The sequence below is a fragment of the Manduca sexta genome, chromosome 28 (assembly GCF_014839805.1).
Source record: "Manduca sexta isolate Smith_Timp_Sample1 chromosome 28, JHU_Msex_v1.0, whole genome shotgun sequence".
Taxonomy (NCBI): domain Eukaryota; kingdom Metazoa; phylum Arthropoda; class Insecta; order Lepidoptera; family Sphingidae; genus Manduca; species Manduca sexta.
The window spans coordinates 6,982,692-7,005,928 of NC_051142.1; the positions used below are offsets into that span (position 1 = coordinate 6,982,692).

At 33.3% G+C, this 23,237-nt stretch overlaps 2 protein-coding genes across 3 annotated transcripts; both read right to left on the minus strand.

Annotated features, from left to right (window-relative positions):
- Window positions 1–818: 818 nt before the first annotated feature.
- On the minus strand, window positions 819–5,288 carry LOC115445786. 2 transcript variants are annotated; one of them, XM_030172216.2, is made up of 4 exons: window positions 5,135–5,288; window positions 3,965–4,111; window positions 1,866–2,108; window positions 819–1,017 (listed from the first exon to the last, which is right to left on the minus strand). In XM_030172216.2, the coding sequence occupies exons 1-4, from the start codon at window positions 5,268–5,270 to the stop codon at window positions 908–910; spliced, it is 636 nt and encodes a 211-aa protein (XP_030028076.2). In that variant the 5' UTR covers window positions 5,271–5,288; the 3' UTR covers window positions 819–907. The 2 variants fall into 2 exon arrangements, with proteins under 2 accessions (XP_030028076.2, XP_030028075.2); XM_030172215.2 differs by having other exon boundaries at window positions 3,965–4,114.
- Window positions 5,289–7,089: 1,801 nt separating this feature from the next.
- Window positions 7,090–17,190, minus strand: LOC115445742 (odorant receptor 4). Its single transcript, XM_037444746.1, has 10 exons — window positions 17,029–17,190; window positions 14,905–14,959; window positions 13,718–13,813; window positions 12,936–13,088; window positions 11,194–11,386; window positions 10,571–10,667; window positions 9,991–10,092; window positions 8,961–9,049; window positions 8,704–8,770; window positions 7,090–8,374 (listed from the first exon to the last, which is right to left on the minus strand). The coding sequence occupies exons 3-10, from the start codon at window positions 13,785–13,787 to the stop codon at window positions 8,315–8,317; spliced, it is 831 nt and encodes a 276-aa protein (XP_037300643.1). The 5' UTR covers window positions 13,788–13,813; window positions 14,905–14,959; window positions 17,029–17,190; the 3' UTR covers window positions 7,090–8,314.
- Window positions 17,191–23,237: the final 6,047 nt, after the last annotated feature.

The window sequence follows — 23,237 nt, forward strand, 5'->3', positions numbered from 1 at the left end:
GTAATGCGGGTAAACTCGGCTAAGTTTGAAACTATCTGTGTGCTCGCTTCAATTCATTTCGCCGTTTCAAATGTAGAAAAAACTTTCCACTCGGTTCATCTCTTTAAACCACGCTTCGGACTGTTTGTTCAGTCTTTTAACATTCAGAAATTGTCTATTATACGGTTAAAACACTGCGAAAACTAAATTAAACTGCGAATTAAATGTTTTTCATATATTAATTTTTTTTTTTTTTTTCTTATTGTTAAATAGCCTCGTAATGATCTAAAAACAAGTTTTACATAGACACCATTACGAACAATACACGTCTCCAAAATGTCTTAAGTTCGAATTAGAAATTTAATTAAAATGCCTATTAATATAAGCGAGGATAGCATTAAGTGAACTGACTTAGCTATTATAATAATACCATTAGCCTTTTGGGTCCGAAACGATTAGTTTTTGGCTCTTAAGGGAAGATAATACGAAAGTAATGGTAGGAAACCGAACATAATACGCAACCAACATCTATTATTAGCTAAGGTTACTTGTATCATGATGTCAAAACAAAGTGATATTTCGATTAAAAGGTAGGTATATTCCATTCACTATTTCTCATACTTTAACTATAATTCATATCGTTTTTTTTACTTTACGATTTTGTTTGTATTTATGTTCTTTAGTCTTATATATTGTGGAAATATATCTAATTTAGAAAATCTGAAAACTATGAAAGTCAAGAGTCACCCAAATGAACAAAAGTGACAACTTCGTTACATTATTTCTGAACGCAGTAATAAACTTATTGCAGGATATCCAAACAAATTAAAAAGACTTAATCATTTTTATATCCTATTTATGATAATATCTGCGTCTTAGAAAACTTATCGGTGTTGTATTTTTGCAGTAGCCGGTAGATACGGGGGGTCTATGGCGTGTCGTCTAGCAGCCTGAGGGATTTCATAGCAGCCACTTGAGACATGAACAAGAGTCCAGACGGATTTTTGTAGCACTTTCCCAAAGGTTGAATAGTCACATCTGAAAATATAATTACTTATTAATTAATAAAATATATGTAAATATAAGTCATATAAAAAAAAGTTCCTATATATTTTTTAATCACTTTTAATTCAATATCAGTAAAAACAATATTACTAAAAAGACAATGATTTATAGTATGTCTCTGCCTGTCAAAATATATTAGCGCAGTTACTTTAGTTTTGTTTTATTATAAAAATATTGTACACCAAACTAATCACAGAGGCATTAAATCAGAACTGTTGGTTATTTATTCCCTCTGGCACTGACATTGTCAGAACGAAAGCCATCCATCTAATAAGGTGTGTGCAGGGGAGGAAATTATCGCTCTCTTGATATATTATTATTACTGATCTTTCCGCCTTATCCATAGTTATTTTGTGCCATAAAAACTTTTATTTCGTTATTTGAACAGAAAATCCTATAAATGCCGCCGAATTTTTTATGGAAAAGGCGAAATAGAATATTTCTTTGTCCCAATTCCACAAATCTAATACTTTGCCTTAGCCTACATACACAAGAATGGAAATATATCATGTAAGCTACTGAGGTAAATATCTTAGAAGCATGTTTTCTTAGAACTACTAGTAGACTAAAAAATAACTGTTATTGAATTATTGGACATATTATGAAAAAATAATGACGGTTTTGGCTCGTCGGTACAAAGGCGTATTGGAACATTATTTTAATATAGATTGTTTCTACATTATACTATAGAGTTGTGGTATGAAGCGCATTGTATAGGGCTTAATAAACTTTTTACTTTTTAATTCAACACAATTTTGAACAGATTCATTCGTATTCATTTTGTCGTGTAAACAAAACATTATGCAATCTCCTTAACTCACTGACTCCAACAGCACAGGAGAACAAGTCGATGTGACAATGATTTATCATAGGTCTGTAAGTGTACGATTTCATGTTTGTTTTCCAAATCTGCGCACACGCAGGCTCGTAAGTGTCTATGCAGTATGTAGGACAAGTGTGGTTGCAAGCCTGATGCGCTCCGACAATGCTGAAATCATTTACTCGGCGACTATTCATGTAAGTTTTCTTTATGTTGCACATTCTGTCAGGAACTTGGGAAATATCTATAAAAAATATCTCATTTAATTTCTCGTTTACCTTATTATTTGCTAGTACGAGGTGTGTTCAAAAAGTATCGCGAATTTAGAATTTTCGCGGGTTACGTATATTCGAATTTCAATTTTTTTGTGGCGTTATGTAGGTACATATGTCTCTCACTTATGCTGACAAGTTCGGCCATTTTGAATGTTCAGTTAATTGTTGACAGCTGCTTTGCTTGCACGTGTTTTGGTTCGTCTTTGATTTTTACCTATTCAAAAAAATGGAACAAAGAACCTGTATCAAATTTTGTGAGTAAAACGAAATTAAGTGCGCGGATGCATTCCGAATGTCGACTGTGGCATACGGAGAAGCTACTTTGGACAAAAGGAACGTTTAGCGGTGGTACAAAATGTTTTCAGAAGGCCGAGAAGATGTGAACGACGAAGAGCGTGCCGGACGCCCGAGCTCTTCAACAACAGACGAAAAAATTGATGAAGTGAAGAAAATGGTATTGGCCAATCGTCGAATCATCGTTAAAGAAATTGCCGAGGACCTAGGCATATCGATTGGCTCGTGCCATTCGATTTTAATCGATAATTTGGGCATGAGACGGGTCGCCGCAAAATTCGTACCAAAATTGCTCAATTTCAATAACGCCCCTGCTCACACATCGCTGCTTGTACGCGACTTCTTGGCCAGAAACAACACACTAATGATACCGCAGCCACCCTGTGACTTTTTTTTGTTACCTGAACTGAAGAGGCCATGAAAGGACTACGTTACACCACGATTGACGAGATAAAGACGGCATCGAAGGAGGAGCTGAACAAGATACAAAAAAATGATTTTTTGAAGTGCTTGGAAGATTGGAAAAATCGTTGGCACAAGTGTATAAAAATATCCCTGGCAAAATATCCCAGGTGGATTACTTTGAAGGGGACAAAGTAGATATTCACGAATAAATAAATATTTTTTGAAAATACACGAAATTCTCGATACTTTTTAAACACACTACGTATTTACAGTAACATTGTCTGTAAGCCGACAGCCGATAAAAAATCTATGCAAAAATCAACTCGTTACGTTGCTCCGTTTCTGCGTGAATCAAAGGCAAACAAAGTAGTAGACCTCACCGCACCCAAAAAATATTTGTCTACAAATGAATGGGCCAACTACATAGGTTGTGAATACTGAATGGTAAGTGTGATTTTCAGAGGGCCGAACAACGGCCTCACTTCCTAATTCATCTTCCTTACAGTCGCCAGCTAGAGCATGATTCTTTTAGTATTGTGATATTCATTGACGCTAGAGATAATAATATTAGGTGATATACTTCTTCATTTACTGGCCTACACAAAAAAAAAAAACTCTTTATAATAAAGAAACCGTGAATAGTGTTTACCTATTTGCCTCGTTTGCCTCATAAAGGCTTTACGATTGTATTTATCCGTCATACATATAGCACCCATAACATGCTTGCCTTTTATATTCTACTTTATTTGATAAATCCGTGTGCGATGTGCATGCAGACAGCTGTTGATTTAATAATCCCGACGCGGAGAAAGCGTTGTTTACAACTGCATAGTAATATTAAACACCCAAACTAGTAAACACCCTCGATTGCTTCACGTTCTATATCGATTATCGATACATCGGTAATAATGGTAGTTAATACTATAATCGAATAAGTAATACTCCGTTTATTATAAATGTGAGTGATTAATGGTTTTTACAAGTTTTGACGCAGCAATGTATAGATATGAAATTTTATAGCGTGACATAATCTAGGTTTTCTTTCCTTTGGAAAAATTATGGATTTTTAAGAGTGCAGTGCCGCGAGTGAAGGTTAGTTATTAATATTTTATAGTAAAATACACACCCAAAATATTCCTCAAACGGCATCGTATCCTGTTTAGATGACAAATGTTCTGGAACTTATGTATGACGCGGATGCCATCTGCCTCAGCGACTCCACACACATAGTCAAAAACATTTGAACAGCGCATTTCACATTTTTCTTCACGTGCTACTGAATGCAAATGACAATCATACTTAGTTTAGACTTCATATACCTTTAAATCTTTGCAGGATAAAAGTACAGGCCAGCGTAATTACAATCACTTATAAGGGTCTTAAATTCTTAGTCTTGGTTTTGACCATCTAAACTAGACCATTTAACGTACCAGGATGAAAAAGGCGAGTTAAAGCTGAATTCATTTTAGAGCCAAAAAAAAATGAACTACTAATGTTATTTACAGGATAGATATTGCCGTTTTTTTTGCTTATCCTGCCCCAGTGACGCTGTTGTATTGCATGCACGATACGAAACCACTCTGAGGTCCGAGGTTCGAATCCCGGGTCGGGCAAGTGATGTTGGGTTTTTCTGCTCAGTATCAACCCGGAGTCCGAAATCTGTGCCCAGCATGGCGATAAATGACGGAACAAAGATTAGATTCTCTGGTTGCATCTCTGGCTATCCCTTCAGGGATAAAGGCGACATGGGTGGTTGTTTTGTTTTAATATTACTTTTTTGTTTTGATATTATTTAACTGTTTATATAAAATTTCCTAATCTGAGCAAGTAGGTCACGAAGGGATAAATAATTATCATCCCCGCTTAAATGCATTTAAAGTACAATTCCAATATTACATTAAAATGCTAAAGAAATCGTTGTTAGTCGCCGATCTTAAAGAAATAGCATTGGCGTGGGAGCACAATAGCTAAACCCGCGACAAAGATTACGTCACATTAATTTATTTTGGAACCACCCGGGTCGGAAAGATCCATATTTATTTATAGTCGATACTGAATACATAGTAGTTAGCACTATAACATAGCAGATTTTGCATACTTTGTATGTGGCTCAATTCCGTATGTCCATATATTTTACATGACACTATTTTTTGCAATATTTAACTTTACGATAAAACAATGCTCAGGCCATTTTAAATATTTCAGCGCCGAACAGAATGTGTAAAACGAAAACAATTCAGTACATTGTTTCCATGAAACTCCATGACCGCGCTATGTAAAACATTCAATAACTTACATCCGCGCGAAACACTCCCACATTGTACCAAACAAAATAAAATCAATCTCACAACCGACACATTTATTACCCGCATCGAATAAAATCTGCACGAGCGAGTCATATTTTCAGACACATGGCTTTTCCAGTTAAACATGTTAAAATTACTTTTTAACGTCTGCATCGGGTTACGTGTGTAAAATTTTAATTAAATCGTATGCCGACGATAAGGCGTTTCATCGTCGGAATTTTCGGGAGGTAGATTAGGGATCGTTAGAGATGATGTTTGTTTGGATGGTGGAAATTATTCTGTCGTGTGGAGTGGTACAAGGGCTGATTTACGAGTGGACGTTAAGTTGGGGCCAGAGACATTAGTGGCGAGTGATGGCCGCGCTTCCTCCGCTCGCCCGCTGTCTTCGGGAACGCCGATCGGCCCAAGTGGCCTCCATTACAACGCCGGCAATTGTGTCACGCTCCGCTAGTGATTTGTATCGTTTTGGCATGAGCTCTAAGAATACAATACAAGTCATTAAACGCAAAAGAAGCTTAACCTAACCTCGAAAATTATCAATGATTAAACTTTGTTCCAATTTACGATTTCAATCGCAAATCGCTTATATATGATTTGTTTGAATTCATGTTTTGTGGACAATTGTTACAAACAATTCGTCTTTACCAACATTGTCAGCTCGCATGTCCGTAGTATGAAATACGAATACATAGTGCTGTACCGATCCAACAAGCCGAACATTCACGAGTCTCGTTTGGCTGACGTTTGATAGGCGACTACGCTGATTTACTGCGACACGTAGGAATACCCTATCACATACATAACACCCGCTTTCTCCCGGGACATTGCATGGATTCTAGATTCTATTGCAAGACTGACCAGCCAATACCGTTATATTGTATCTTAAATTTACTATAGATACGTTGTTAAAAGGTTGTACTTGGTAAGGTTAAAGTCAGTCTATAAAATATGATATTATTATTGATAATGATCCTAGAACCATATAATAAGTTAAAGAAAAAATAAGAATATTGATTTATGATGTCAATCACCTGATCTCCTGGTTTTTAAACACCTCTTATTGCGTTTAATAGTTTTTTATAAATAAAATGAATCCATAGAAATGGTGTATGCACAGCCACTTAAGTAGCGGAACTAATTCAAAGTTTCATATCGCCTATACACGTTAAGTTTCATTGAAACAGTTTTTATTTGTTTGTATGATTTATTTTTGTTTTAATTTTATTTTTGTGAAGTAAACATAATGTTGGGCAAAAGGCCATTTGAAATTTTGAATTTGTTCAACCACTTTGATAATCTATATATTATGTTGATATGATTCACTGGTTTACTATTACAAGGTCCTATATTATTTTTTAATTAACTTACAACAAAAATAGATTTAAAATTTTCATGTTGATAAAAGTTAGAAAACACAAACTCATGGTTCCCCTATTTATCTTACGGGATTATTGCAAGTATATATTGAAAACAAAACAGATTTATGTAAATACATATATAATTCCATTTAAGGAAAAAAAATACCATAGAACCTTGTAATAGTAAGCCAGCGATATTACAATATTCTATCTAGAATATTCGCTCAGTTACAAACGTCCGATCATGTTAACTACAGCATTAGTATGATGCATATTGAATTAGCATGTTCGCAACCATATACACGCCTTTGAAATGTGGATGAGCAATACAGCCGACGGCAAGATAGAGTCCAAATTCAAATACATCATCAAAATCTTATTGCGTACTATATTGCGGAATTAGGGACACAGTGGTTTTATCAAAATTTAATTTATAATGTACGTGATTGCACTGCATTTAAAATATATCTATTATAAATACTGAAATATAAATTTAATACAAACAATGGCTTTATAATTTATTGTATTGTAATTTATAAATATTTTAAAGTATAAAATGTTGAATGTTAGAATAATAAAAGGTGATCCGACAGTACCCAGCGATTTTAAACGTTAGTCCAACTACGTTTTCTTTGCCGGTTACTAAGGACAAAGGAATACGTTTGTAATTTTAGACGACTTTGAGTAGGTACATTACTTGTACAATGAAAATACTCTTTGTTGTTCCCAAATTAAACTAAAAATAATTTAGAGACAAAGAGAGAGAACTCAATTTCATTTGTAATTGTAACTGAGTAATAACACTCCCGTATGAGAGTTCATCTAGTAATCGCTTTCTCTAATTCAGATAACAATCCCCACTCTGCCATGTGGTTTGCAGGACATTGTCGGCAGCAACGACAGCAGTATACGACTTAACATTTCTTGTCTCAAGATGATGTTGAAAGCAGCAAAAGATAACGCATTGTTTTGTAATTTTTAATTTAAAAAAATGGAAATTTAAAGTGGCTTTGTTAAAATGTGAGTACACCTATAACCAATACAAATTTATGTAGTATTTTTTTTCAATCATGACTCGATTTCCAGAATTCAATTTTATTGATGTAGTGTTGATAATTGCTTAAAAAATTATGATAAAAATCATGATGTATTTGAATATGGTTTAAAAATTAAAAAATGTTTGTTCGTGTTACGGCAAAGCCAACATGCCAAGCAAATTAATTACAATAACTGGAAAAATGGAATAGGAAACAATTTTTTTAATTAATAAAACATAAAAGGGCAATGAATTTCAATTAATATATTTCAATCTACTGTAAAGCTTTGTTTACGAATAGCTACATGATTAATATTCAACAATTTAATTATAATTGAAACGGCTATTTATAGGAATTAACTTCGTTCCAGATAAATTACAATTTGAAGCACTACACATTTTGTATTAAACTATTAAAGTGACCATTCTTTACAACACAAACCACCAAATAAATTGCTTGGTTCGTAAGTTATGACCCTCGCTTGTAAACATCGGCATAGTAAAATGTGTCAAAGAAATCATAAGGGATACTTACTTGAGAAATTATTTCTGAAAACAAATACATAGTTACGGTAAACTTAATCTTATATATCATATTAAATTAGTTCCTTAAAGAAAAGTCCGCATCTCTCTATACATCTCTTTATAAGTCAAGTATTTTTTTTAACATAAAATTTCAGACATACATTTAGGTTTATAATGATACATTATTCTATCTTCGTGCGATTTATTTCTGCCAAGTTACAACGACGCATACTTTATAAGCAACGTATATTTTAATCACGACGGTACGATGTGTACAACAACGTGAAATATGAATACGCAGTTGTCAGGATCTGAAAATATAACACTGGCATGAATATTAAAAATCTTAACGTGCAGTGTTATTATCTCTCGCATCTGAATGTACGTTGATATAATGGCTTAGTTCTGTAAAAACGTTCGCCCGAACATTTAAATTTATGTGATTATAACCGATTTTTAATACTGTATCCTTTATTATAAATATTTGTGCCCAAATTACAATTGTACGCGATCGTCATATGCATCCAAAAAAAGATATACAGCACGATGCACTAAGTTTCATCATAAAACTGAAGAAAAGAGAATCAAAGATAGATCAAATAGGTTGTCTATTAATGGAAATTATACAAATATTACTTACCGAACTGTATGTAGACATTGTAATTGAACGAAACTTCAAAGCCGTGAAATATAGAGGTTTCTGAGACCTGAAAGTATTCAATTATAATTACATATAATTTTAAATATATGAAACGCTGTAATATAACTTAAAACTTTTATACAAAACATAAGAAACGAAACGTATACAGATGATATTTTGAAGCGCAAATATAATCTCATAAAATAACATTCAATCCTTACTATTATGAAGGTAATTAAAATATAAATGGTGAATACCTCTGAAGCACTACTAGCAGCAGCCTGCGACTGCGCGCGTCGCTATTGTACCAACCGCTCTCGTACACAGCATCCGATACTCCCACACTCTATGTTCAAAATACTCGTATCAAATGGTACCGTCTATTGAAATCGTAAGGAAACTACAAGAGTACTTTCTATGAATGTGGACGATGTTATGCCATTTGACAATGACTATTGTGAGGGGAGACTGGGAAAATATTCTGTATTTGAATGAAATTGAATGTATTGTGGAATGCACTAGACATATCCGAGGAAAAAAAATGTTAATTGTTATGTTACGGGTAATTCTTATTGTACATTTACACCCGTATTGTAAATACATTTATTCTTGTTTGCTTAAGAGTGCACGTTGGTTTACCCTGCTACAAGAAAGTTAACCATAAAACCGGTAGAAGGAAAGTTAAATAAAAACAATGGTTCTTATACTCTTATACATATAAATCTTATACATTTGTATAAGAGTATACATGTAGCATACAGTGGAGCTCCGATAAATTGTTGCGAGACAATTACCCTCACCAGTAAACACAATTACGCCAATTATTTTTTCTAAGTACCTATTCCATAATATGTAAACCATATTATTTTCTTCATTAACCCCTTATTTGTAAATGAAATCTGTTTATTAAACAACATTAAAGTAGAGGGGAACATTTTGGTGCGTCGTAAAACCTAATTCCTCAATTCGGTTCGTTGTGAGATACAAAACAGCATTGTAACTGTATAGAATTATCACTTCGTATAAAAAGTAACTATGTCCTTCCCAGAGCCTCAAATTATCTCTATACCGAATTTCATCGTAATCCGTTCGGTAGTTTTGGAATTTGTCGCGTTCAGACAGACTTTGTTTTACAATATATCAAAGAGAGCCGACTAAAATAATAAAAACTTATTCGTTTATTCTACAGATATCTTCATTCTTCACAATTCGCCACAAAAACTAATTTGTGTGTAGAATTTACAGCCAGTGCAAGTGCAATCTAGTAAATAGGAAGCAATAACATACCGCTCTGTATATATCGTCGGCATACCAACACACTATTCCCATCTGCGTGAGGGCGGCGCCGAGGAAAAACTTATTGCTCATCTCAATCCACGGCTCAAGGAACTGAAATAAACTTGCAGCTTAAAGTTTTATTGCGAGTTTGTCGTTTTGGTTGCGTAATGAACAGGCGAAGCAAGCGAGCGGGCATAGTGCGCACGTTAATTAGGTTTTTATATAAAAAAATAATATTTGAATGTAATAATAATTCCTGTTGTAAAATGTAACCTTTTGCATGGTTACCTCCCTTCGAAATAAACACTCATGTCAGTAAAACATCTTTTATTCAACTTTATTAATTACTTACAGCAATTACTTATCTTTAAAGACAGATAGCATTGCTAATGGTGTGCTTAATAAATAATTATAATCATATATTAGGACAGTCGATAAGTAAGGACGACTTATAAAAAACAATTTCCCGAATCCTACTACGAAAAATTCATCCACATTACATTTTAAACTATCACTGTTTCTTCAAACCATAAATCGGCTTATCTTTTAGATAAAGAACCAAACCTTGTGAAATTAAATATATACTTACCACTATAGTAAAAACAACGCAGCAAATATTAACAGAACTCAAAAGAACGTTGATCAGGTTGACCACCGAGAATGCATCTTCCAGGTGGTTTATATACCTACAACATTCAACCTGTAAGTCTTATAGGTTTACAATTATATTATTTACCTCATCTATAATTACTAAGCAGATATATTTAACTAATTATATAGTTCTCACTTAAGTACTTAAACAAATGTAAATTAAAAATAGTGAAGCTATTCCAGTATTAGTTTATACCGTATATAGGAGCGGTCTCGATAACACAATCCCCATCCCACAACGGCGGAGTGAGCTAACAGTCGTTAGCAAAACCTCTGTCCACATGCCTATTCATGACACTAAAAACTACATACACCCTATCGACATCAAATATCATGCTCAGCCGGCTATTTTTGAACGTTTTTCGTTCGATAATAAATTTCGATGAATCATGTATTGTCTTTACACATTATTTTTTCAGTCGTATAATAATCCTGTATTGTATACTAACCGCATGCTGGACACAAGCCTCTACCAGTCGATATCATTTTCCAGAAATAATATTTATAATTAACAATAATATTTATTGTGCATTACGGTAAATAAAATAGTCATATTCTTACTTAATAAGTCTCTGATGAATCTGAACTACAGCTGCGATGTCTTGATAACAGTTCTCTAGGTTCTCGTTACTGGAGCCCGTTGTTCCCAAGCGACGTATTTGCACTTGCAGGAGACGCAGCAACATGCTGATATGGCTAGACATTGTCATGAACAGCAAGTCCGAGCCAAGCATGCAGCACACTGATATCACCCCTGGGGATTGGTAAATCTGTTTTATTCTAGTTTTGCCTTTGAATAGGTACTTATTTCAAACTTTTTTTCTCATTCAGGGCCTGTTTAACTAAGTTCTATGTTACTCGCCAGTTAACGAATAAGATAGTTAATGTATATAATTACTTTTTCGTGTATTTGGGCGCTGCATATTATATTCGACAATTGACGTTTACTTATATATCGTGAAAAAGCTATAAGTTCAGTTTTTGAATCATTAAATAATTTATCTGATAAAATATGTTATAACCTGATTTAATTTTAAAGTAAGACAAATAAACAATGATTTTATTTATTCAACTGTAATATTGTATTGGTTTGTGTTGCATTTTATGACGAATATCTATATTTGACGATTAAAAAATCAGCCCTGATTTAAATATTTTGTCCTATTTTGTTCATAAATAAAAATTAATATAATCTGTTTGTAAGCGAAGTACAGATGACATGTATATAAATATTGATATCATATAAACCCCTTCACGCGTTACAGCATGAATAAATAATAAACTATCAAATTTTTGCATTCATAATTTTTGTACGAGAATAACGTATATCGCAACATCAATTTAAATATGAACAAGTAAATAAGTGATGATTTTTATTCGGCATAAAATCTAACATATAAATATTTAAACAGTAAACATTAATATCTCTATACTTAAACAGGAAACATTAATAAATAAATAAGAATATGACTCATATTTATCACAGTAAATGGTAGCTATTTAAGCAATATTTTGAATAAGACAACAACGCTCTTAAGATAAAAATATAAAAAATTACGTTAAAATATTTTTTAAAAATATGGTCTAAAATAGCCAAAAATATTTTTGGTTAACGTGCATTATTTGTTAATATTTTACTAACCTGAAAATGTTTCAAAAATGTACACTAACTCGTGATAAAACGGCTTTGTTTTGTCAAAGGGGTACAACATCTGCCATATAAAGCCCAATTCGCCAGGTGTGCCTCGGATTTTACGATACAACAATATGGCAATGGGCGTTAAATTGTAGAGCCATACGCCAAGCACGTTCCAAAATGCATATACTGGAATTGCACAATGAACTACACAGCTTTAAAATACATAATGGTATCAAACATAGCTATGAACAATTATTTTATTTATAATGACTTTTCAACTAGTCTAGGTACACAAAACACAACTCTACTTTTTTACAAGGGCGCGATTTTATCAGAGTAAGGAGTAGGCAGAAGTGTAAATATTTATACCCAGGTTAATTAGTAAATATTTTACAGACATCATTTAATACCATCGAATGCATCTTAATTCAAAATTCTTTTACAATAAGTAAAGAGTTTTTATCTTCGGGGAAGATCTTGATGGCGCAATCTCTGACTTATAGTATTTTAGACAAATTAAATCGATATTATTTAAAATAGCTTCATTTACTCTGAATTCGATAACAAGTCGATATTATGAATACTTTGAGGCGCTGACATCACGTGAAATGCCTCATTTGCCGCTTTTAGGTTCATAAAAAAAACTCAATGTCAAAATCCTTACAAATCTGTCTATGTTTCAATGCGGAGAGACTGTCTCGTTTGATCTGAGCAGCTTCCTTATCTTTAATTGACACCGGCCAGATATCCGCCAATTCGCTCACAAGTTGTCTAAAAGTACTTCGCTTGTACCAAATTGTAATCAACTTTCCGAAACCTGAAAAAGCAAATTATTCTTTTTCGGTCGATGCTATCTTTCTGCATGACAAAGGCCACCCTTTTTCCACTCTTTATTGGTCTTGAGCCAATTAACCAGATTTCCATTTTCACAGTCACCTGCACTATAGGTCTATAGAAGAATATATTTTTTATAGGACAATAAATCTAAACTATCTTATCAGAGCGGTGAAATTTAAACCAACTGTCACGGGTGATTTAAAACTATAGTAACTTCGTACTTTGAGTAGAACTACGATTATATAAGAAAATCTTACCTATTAATTAAATATTTCTAAGAATCTGTGAAAAGTTTTAAAGACAACCTGCGAACTTATATCGTGACTGAGCAATTACCATAAAGAAAGTTCGAAATTAATTACCATTAAAGCCAAATATTTCTCACCTAACCCTATACCTCGCTGATTCGTTCCTATTCTATATACTACGAAAGCACTACAAATATTAAACATCTTATCTAATCTCATCTCTACGCTTAAGTAATTGGCAACTTGACTTTAGTAGCCAGAACACATTTGCATTCACTTCAATTCAAATCTAAAGATACTTGCTAATTTCTATCTATGTATTTTACGCTCTATAAAATCGGATAACAGTATAAATACTTACTCATAGTGTCGTAGCCAGCTATATGCAAATAGCTGCCGACGAAGTCCTCTATGGAGGCCGAGTTGATCATCTGCCCAGCCACATAGGCGTATTCGCCTAACAACATCAAAATTAACAAAGACGACGATATCACAAAAGACATGTAAGATTTAAACTTCTCAATTATTGTCTTCGGAAGCTCGTCAATAAACGAAAGGCCTATCCGACGAATACAGAAGCTACACAATCTTAATGTTTCATAAATTTCCCTTCGCGCCGTTGCTTTATCAGTAATATCCATATTTTTATATTTTCAGGAAAATATTTTTTTGTGCCACGTTACCTCAATTTACCAATTGGTTCGAAATAGGGATTGTGACTAAATAAATCAGTTTAAATACTTATCTATCGTACGAAGTTTGTATTACTTATTTACAGAATAAAGTACTTTCGCTAAAAGACGATAAAAGTTAATAACGGGTTAGAAACTTCGAAACAAATTAGTAATTTTTTATAAGAATAAAGGAGCTCATTAAAAACTTTTGTCGTATGAATAATGCTTAATTCTTTTTGACATTTTTATTTGTCATAACTCTTTTGTAAGTACATGCTTCATTAAAAGTTTGATATTTCATTTACATCTAAATTTTATTAGAATAATATATTACAGTAAAAAAATAATATTTTCGTTCTTTTTTATAATCATTACATACTAACTTATTTTATTGTTGATTTATCGGGTATGGATATGTCGCGTAAGTGTTAATATTGATATATTGACATCCTGGACTGAGTAAGAATAATTAAAAAATATGCATAGAACAAGCGTATCGTAAACTGTTCATCGTTAAATTATAAATGAAATAATATCATTTAGTTTTTTTTTATAAATATACAATCATGATCGAAAGTCATAAGAATAACACGCCTGATTTACACAATCAAAAAAATCTAAAAAAATTAAAAACTAGCTTTTGCTCGTGTCTCCACCCGCGTAACGGTTTCCCAGGATATGAGTCCCATTATATAATATATTTTCGGGATAAAAAATAGCCATGTCGTTCCAAGGACCTCAAACTATATCCACGCAAAATTGTATCAAAAGCGGTTCAGCGGTGTAGTCGCAAGATATAAGTATGAATACATAAGCTATTTTAGTACGCAATATTGCGGACAAGTACATTTTGTTGAAACACGAATATGCTCACCTCTATCGGCAAACACTTCGCTGTACTTAAGTATGCCCTCTCCGAAGTTCTTACTCTATTCAAACATTTGGCGCACATCGCCGTATACACAGGATGCGTCAATCCAAAACCGTCTAGCATCGACGTGTGAGATTGAATTAAAACCAATTACCATTTCAGCGCTGTAGTCTGTTTGATTTCTGACTTAATTATTCCAATTTTGCCACAAACGTTATCAACTGCAATCATTGAGTGCACCATGTTAGGGTAACCAATTACTTAGGCCTATTTTCCAAATGTGTTTAAGTAGAACTCTACGCTCTATCAAGGCTCTTATATTATGGATTTAACTGATGTTTATTTATTATTAAAACAAATAAATTAATCGTAATAAAAGAAATCCAGAAAAGAGTGTTACTGAAAAGCTAGGATTTTTTTTACATATGTGAACTGATGATGATTAAACGTAACATTTTTGCAACAATTTTGAAGTGTTAGACGAAATTGTTTTACATAGATATAACAATTGCATTAAATTCTCTAAATAACGGCAGGCACATAAAACCTGTGCAAGTGAATATAATAATGCTTGAATATCATATTTATTTTAGGCCCAGAGATACATCCATTGAATTAATTAATAATATTAGCAACATATTTTGTTCTCTCTTGCTTTAAAACAACATCTTGTTAATATCCTTTTGTATTCCACTTACACGAGTATTACCAACGTTAATTAGAAAAGGCATTTTACAAAAAAGAAAGAATGCCAAAGTAATGGACGACTTAGAAATATTGTTGGAGTGACTATAATGGGTTAGGTAGCTGCCGATACGGACCCATCTCAAATTACTTACCTTTATACTTTTGATACACTTAATAATCACATATAAATCGGCAGACACCCGAAATTTGATGCCTTCCGCATTAGAATATGTTCTCTTTTCTGGCAGAACAGGATAGCTCAATAATAACTTAGTAAGGTGAATAATGTATTAAATTCGCTCTACAGGAACTTACAAATGTGTAGGTACAAGACCAACTTGCAAGCTAGAACTTGGTATTTGCTAACTACATTCCAAGTCGGTCACGCATTATAAGACAAGTTGCAGGTTGACATGCCTGCATAACGCGGGATGCGCTGGAATTGAATTTACTACAGGGAGATGGTACATGTGTATTTTCTAGAAGCAAATATAATCACGTTCACAGTGTTGTGCCACACTCCACTTGTTCCTAAAATGATTATGTATTAATGACACAGAGCACTTGAGTTTAACCTAGTTTGGAAGTGTGTAACGTATGTACACGTGCCTTCTATAATCAGAAGATTCATACATTTATAAAGATTATAAACTGGATGGAATATTGTCGAGAATGTCAAGATTCAGTATTCGGTATCATTTTATCACCCCCATTTCTGGTTGTTTTACATAGACTTCAGTAGGTCTGTCGATGAGAATATATATACCTATTAAATCTACTGAATACCCGGTCCCCAGGATCTATATAACTCACCTCGCGTCAACACTATCAAAATACCAATATCAACCATATTGCCGGAAGATTGTGTTGTATTTTGACCTTCAACAATAATGCTACTATTACAGATGTAGAATTATTCAGCAGTGTAGTGTTTCTAGACATCAAATATACAGCATCAGCTCGACGCCTTAAATATAAAGAGATATATGGACACAAGAGTAAGAGTGAAGATGAATATAATGTCAAACTGTCACTGGCTAAGTTACCCATGTAAATACCTAGGGTCATCGAAATATATGTACTATATATGTACGTCAATGCTTAGAATCTATGGACCTAGATTATTATCGTAACTAAATTTGTAGCAGCACATGAACACCTTTAATAATAATAGAAATTTACAACTAAATTGCATAATATTTATAGAAAACATTCTGTAAGAAGCAAATCAGTTTCAAATAATGGTAGTATGTTCTCAAATTCTTAAATACATTCTCTACTATCATTATATGTTTGTATGGTTTACGTGTTAGTAAAACATTTCGTATTAAAAAAGCTATTTATTGCTTCATAAAAACAACATGATCCAAAAAAGCAGCAATAACAATGTAAACAAACTATCGTCGTCAAATCCGCGACTTGAGGCACTTCTAGCCTCACCTGTCCCGGGATTACTTCGTTCCCGCATTTAGCCGGTTTTCTGGGCTTTACGGGATTAGAACCAGGCGCGGGATCTCGCAAAAGTAAGCAGGCAGCTGCTCGTTTATCCCCTAACAGATCTTTACTTTGTTTTACTTTTAAAGTCACGTATCCCGCGCTTCTTCCCATGGTAGCCGTTGTCGAGTCCCAAACTTTGTAGTTTACACGGAAAATTACGTCAGTAATAACTCACGGCGGGAGCAAAAGTGACTTGTGTTTACTCGTATAAGCTGTTTTAATCTTAATATAATACGAGGAAATTAAGTTTATGGTACATATAATTAGATCAATAAACATTATCATAACAGCCTACTTTATGACTCTGCACAATTATATTGTTGCTGGTTTCTTTGTAGTACCTATAACTAAGACAAGTCAGTTTTTTCTATAATAGAACGTGAAAAAACTAGTTCCAACGAGTTACTACATATACTCCACGGAAGCTTGACATAAATAACAGCTTTATTGTTATGTTTTATACATAATTCCCTCCCTTTTCTTACCTTCGCTATCGTATCATGATTGCCTTTGTATAATAGCTCCTAATGAAGCGGCGGTGGTTATCTATAGAATACTTGGCAGTCGTTAGTAAATTGCTTTCGATCGTTTTTAAATAATTAATTATCGTTGTTTAAAACTGTCTAATATTGATGACATAGGCCAGACTAAGCATAGAAACAGCGCATACATCAAAAACTTGTAAAGAAATAACGACACATGGAGGCAACGAGATATATACTCATTATCGTACACAATTATTATGAAACCAACACTAAGTATGCGCATATAACAAAATTTTCTTCTTTTACTTACTAAATTATTTTACAGTTGATTAGTTTGATTCTATCCATTTATATCCATTTTTACATCTGCCATTCCTTTTTTTTATTGTCGTCGTTATTTTATTATTCTAGTATCTACTCTTACGAGATTTCATTATAAGATTTGGAATTCGTGCATATTCTCCAATGCTATTGCATTGGAGAATATGCACGAATTACAACACTTAAAAGAGGGGAATTTATGGGATTATAATAGGTTTTCAATTTGTACAAACACAAAACGTATAGAAATTGTCATTGAAACCCAGCTGCAAATCCCCCAGTAAAGTTAGAAAAATGTAAGGATTCAAGGTGGCTTATCTCTTTCCACAGCGAAAGAGTCGTGAAGCCTTCCAGACACTTTGGAGTATGATAAAAAATTTACATTCAAAAATATTTTAGAAAGTTTTCCAGAATGAATTTTGCGACGCGAAGATAAAAGTTTATAATAGGTCTTCGCTTTACCAACGTAACTAAAATTCGGCACTCCATTTCTTATTATATCTATAAAATATAAGAATTACAAAGCATTGAATAAATAAGTGAAATAATTGTGTCATACTGTGCCATTTACAATCTATCTATATTATATACATAAAAATCATGTACCACCTGTATGTAAGAACACCACTTGAGAACGACTTGAGAGCCTTGACTGATTCCTTTTTTGTTGTGTTCCTAATTATCAGGACAATGTTTGTATCAAAGAATAATTTCTAGATATCAATGGGAATAGACGGAAAAAGTTGGCAATTTGAGTGATACTTTTGTATAAAAATATTTTTTCATATACGCTGATCTCCGAAATAACCTAACCAATTTCAATGATTTTTTTTGTGGGAGTTTACTTTGACCCTATCGGTAACGATGTCGAGACCATATGAAAGGTATTTTAGATAAAATACGGTCTAAGATAGGACATCTGCCGAGCTTACTAGTACCATAATAAAAATGTTTTTATCCTTCTCTCTTACCTTTTCATCTTATTATAAGATGATACTTAAGACAGGAAAAGCGATTTTGTGCATACTGTATATATTTCAGATTTGCTCTCAGTCGCATAATGACCGTCTCGCTTTAAATTTCAAGCACGAAGACGGACAAAAGCTAGTTTATTTATAAATTCAGATCGTTATCATTTACAACTTCGTTTCGAAGAGCATCTGCAGTGTTTATACTACACTACACTATTAGAAAATTCAGGGTTGCCGAAAATTACTTATTATTCCCTTTATGATTTGTTAAAAAGTTTTTTTTTTTTAAGTTGGGGTTCGCAGTGTCATAACATTGAACTTAAGGAGCTAAAGATACCCATACAATACAGGTTTAGACTAACCGTCAATGAATGTAATCATTTCCATTAGCTCGTAAGGAGATATTGTTATTACTCAATTCTCTTGTTACAATCATTCTTCAATTTCTCTCACAAAATTACGACCATATAAAATAATGTGCAGTAAAAAGAACGTAAGCGTTTATACTTTTTAGATAACTATGAGATATTATATGAATAAATATATTAGATACAGATATAAATTAATGTTCATCAGGTGAGACAAGCTGATTAAAAAAACTAGATTCATTCGTTACTCATTATCTAAGTTCACATGCGTTTATACCATGACAGACTATTCATATTTTATTATAATTTACAATGAATTTCAAAATTATTAAAAAACATAGCATACTACTCTTATGGAAAAGGACTAATTATAACATTAATCGCCTCATCAAATTGGTTCAAAGCGTGTGGAACCACTGACGTTTTCCTAACTTCTATTATAAGATTAATCGATATTTAATATTGTAAGTCTATTTTTATACTCTTATAATGAGATGTCCTTTTCTTAAAGTAAAGTCAGCCCTAAAGTCGGCCAGCGCCGCAGCAACCGCAAGCGAACGGCGCGGCGCGGTGCCCAGTCATCGTCTGCATCTCCACTTCAATTTACGCTCAGCCACTCCGCAACTGAATTTAATTACAAATACATGAATAAACATTCGTTGTTTTTTTCGCCTCGCCTCCTTAAGCTACAGTGAATTTATTTCGTAAATATATATTGGATAAAAGTGTAGAGTTGGTATTAAGTTAGTCAGCTTCTGAAACATCAGTAGCGAAAACTGTAACTTGTAGATTACTTCGCAAATTGCAACGGAAGTAATTTGGCAACTTTTCTCGCCCTCAAGCGTCATAAGCACACGCTATATGAGCTAAATATGGTGCTAGTTTATGTGTACTAGAATGCCCAATGCGCGCCGTAATAAGTTTTATTTTCTCTGTTTTTCACAGTTCAAGACTATTTACGATGATCCCGGATATAATAAAAAATCTTAGTAATTACATACATATAAGTATATGAACTAAAGTTATAGTACATCAAGTAATATGCCTAAGTCTTTCATTAAAAATAACGGACAACTGTGATTTGGACTCGCACACTGAGGATTCCGTGCGAACTTCTACGTATTCTATGGTATCTAAACAAGATAAATAAGATGAAAATATATGGAAGATCAAATTTGATAAACTTAATTTTGCCATTAGATCCCTAGACATATATTATCATACAGATTATTGTAGCTACCTATTATATGTTTTAATAGGGTACAAAAAAGGTGATTTATAAATTGGCAAATTCAACTAAATTTGAACACTAAAGTAAAATCTCCGACAGCTGTGCCAATATTTTACTGCAATCGATTACATAGGACATCCAACAAAGCCAATAGGATAAAACAATGTGTTATATATTGACATTGTGACAAATATCGTGTTACAACAAATTCTGTTTGTTTTTAATTTGTTATACATTTATTCCATAGATTTGAATTTACTGGTTTCCCTTGTGGTGTTAATTTACCTACATATTTTTTTCCGTAAAGAGAAAGTAAACGAATTTTGAGTGGTAAAAGCGAAAAACGGAAAAAATAGATTTAACATTTAACTACCAAAACCGTTTAGCATAGATTTTTTACTTTATTACATAACTAGCTTCCGCCCGCAACTTCGCCCGCGTGGATTTCGGACTTCAAAAATGGAGGAGGTGCTCAATTTGTCGGGATGTTTTTTAATGTATGGTGGTATGCAGGTGGTCTGATGATGGGATCCTGGTGAAATCGAAGAAAGCATATAGCATGATTCAGTATTCATGCGTGATGGCTTATTATTAGCGTATTTCATGTATAACTTTGGTGTTTCTATACCGATTTCTATGATTCTTTTTTATGGAATATTTAATAATGTTAACTTTTTTTAATTAGGGATGACTGAGAGTGTTATAAACGTAAGAGTAGACAAATATAATGAGAAAGCTTCGAACTGCTAAGCTATCGGGAGTTACACGTGTTATTGTGAGTCAACCATAAAAGATAGACATATGCTGTCGTGGGATATTTTTTATATAATTTTAAGGAGAACATTTCCGTCATACATGATTTCTGTGTAGCTTTAACCATTAAGGTTGCACACGCGACGGAAGCTTAAAAAATGGAGTAACTTCTCCCGTTTTCCCAACATTTCCCTTCACTGCTCTGCTCCTATTAATTGTAGCGTGATGAAAAGTATACTATAACCAGCTCAGGAGTATGAAAAATAATTGTACCAAGTTTCGTTAAAATCCGTCGAGTAGTTTTTGTTTCTATAACGGTTATACAGACAGACAGACAGGCAAAAATTTTACTAATTGCATTTTTGGCATCAGTATCGATCCCTAATCACCCTGATAGTTATTTTGGAAATATATTTCATGTACGGAATTGACCTCCCTACAGATTTATTATAAGTATAGATGATAACCAACACCCAGATATAACATGCAGCCAGACATTTTGTTGGGTCCTATAACCGTTAAATAGGTTAAGATTGAGTATATTACCTACCCTTCTGCCTACCTAGCACTAACAAGGAAAAAAGGCGTGATTTTATGTATGTAGGTATAATTAAACGATCCTTTGGTCATATTACTCCGGGCCGTAATTAGCTTTTAGCTTCCGTAGGACGCAATATGTTAAATGTATACAACAAAGTCACATAGAAGCTGAAACTGAGCGTCGCTATAACAAGATGCTAATAGCTACTGGTGGTAAGTTTCACTTAAAATTAAGTTACTCTTATAACTAGAGAGAATAGCAGTATTAGATATTTACTGTAATATAATATTTCGTCGTTGTTTTGCGTCATGCTGCTTATAAAGGTACTTATCCAATAAATAAAAGCACAAGAATGCTTAAGACAACTATTTATTACTCAAGGATACGCGAAAAAAATCTAGTGGATTATCTACCACCCATAATTACATCCTCTGATAAATTCCTCGTCGAGAATGATAAATAACAGTTTAGAACCATACTAATCACATCAGCTTTTAAACAAAAGAAATCGTATCAAAAACGATCCAGCCATTTGGGAGCTACGATACATATACACACCATACACACATAACAGATACTCACCTGAAACTTATAACATCGTTCTTTTTCATCAGAAGCTAAAAATCAAGGGTGAAGGAGTACTATTCTCAGACAGTTTTTCAATAATGCTTTTCATGTGGCGTCTCGGCTCTAAAAGCGGAACTTGATCCTGAGTACTGATGAACAAGTTATTAAATAATAAAACGCTCAAGCCAAGTAGTTAATTTACTGTTCGGAATAACAGTTTGTCTTTACATGCCCAACTCCGGTTATAACAACAAAATTTACATTGCATTTACCGCTGTGTGGACATTAATTGGAAGTTCTGCTTTGGGAATTAATTTGAGTTAGAATTTAAAGTGTGAGTTTTCAAACCAGTTTCAAAAACAGTTTCTAGTTCTAAAACTACAAACAAAGTTTTTTGCCCGCGTAACATTTATTCACAAACAGATTGTGACTAAAAATATGTGGCTAACAAAATGACTAATAATTACGCGATGGAAGCTCAAAGGTGTGTGTGTTACTGCTATCCTTTATTTGCACTTTAACTACGTAATCTACACAATTGATACGAAACAGCCATGTTCGCATTCATACAAAGAGAAGGTTCTCTTTGTACATAATTATTCCATCTGCATAGATCCGGAAAATACTTAGTTTTCATACCCCATTGTAACAAAATACATGCGCTAATGCTTGAGGCAGTATGAAAAATAAGTGAAACAATTCAGCATTTCCAGCCGATTATTGATCTATTCTCTAGCAAAAAAATTTAAAATGATCAAAGAAATCACCGACACAATCCGTTTTTGTTTATTTTTGTTATAGATTACACACAATACATGCGTGGCCTCCGAACGACTGCGTCTGATACCAGCATTTTCCTCTCATAAATAAACTTATATGATTTATACAAAAATATGATAAAGCTTCTGATTTATA

What these genes read in the sequence shown, in the direction of transcription:
- LOC115445786 (XM_030172215.2), bottom strand. Translation starts at nt 5,270, where the DNA reads ATGTTTAACTGGAAAAGCCATGTGTCTGAAAATATGACTCGCTCGTGC. An exon ending in TGGGAGTGTTTCGCGCGGAT is followed by an intron (nt 4,115 to 5,134) that starts GTAAGTTATTGA and finishes ATTTGCATTCAG; the next exon opens with TAGCACGTGAAGAAAAATGT. An exon ending in CTCCTGTGCTGTTGGAGTCA is followed by an intron (nt 1,018 to 1,865) that starts GTGAGTTAAGGA and finishes TTATATTTTCAG; the next exon opens with ATGTGACTATTCAACCTTTG.
- LOC115445742 (XM_037444746.1), bottom strand. Translation starts at nt 13,787, where the DNA reads ATGATCAACTCGGCCTCCATAGAGGACTTCGTCGGCAGCTATTTGCAT. An exon ending in ATTCATCAGAGACTTATTAA is followed by an intron (nt 10,668 to 11,193) that starts GTAAGAATATGA and finishes TGAATGTTGTAG; the next exon opens with GTATATAAACCACCTGGAAG. An exon ending in GCGTTGTTTTTACTATAGTG is followed by an intron (nt 10,093 to 10,570) that starts GTAAGTATATAT and finishes AGTTTATTTCAG; the next exon opens with TTCCTTGAGCCGTGGATTGA.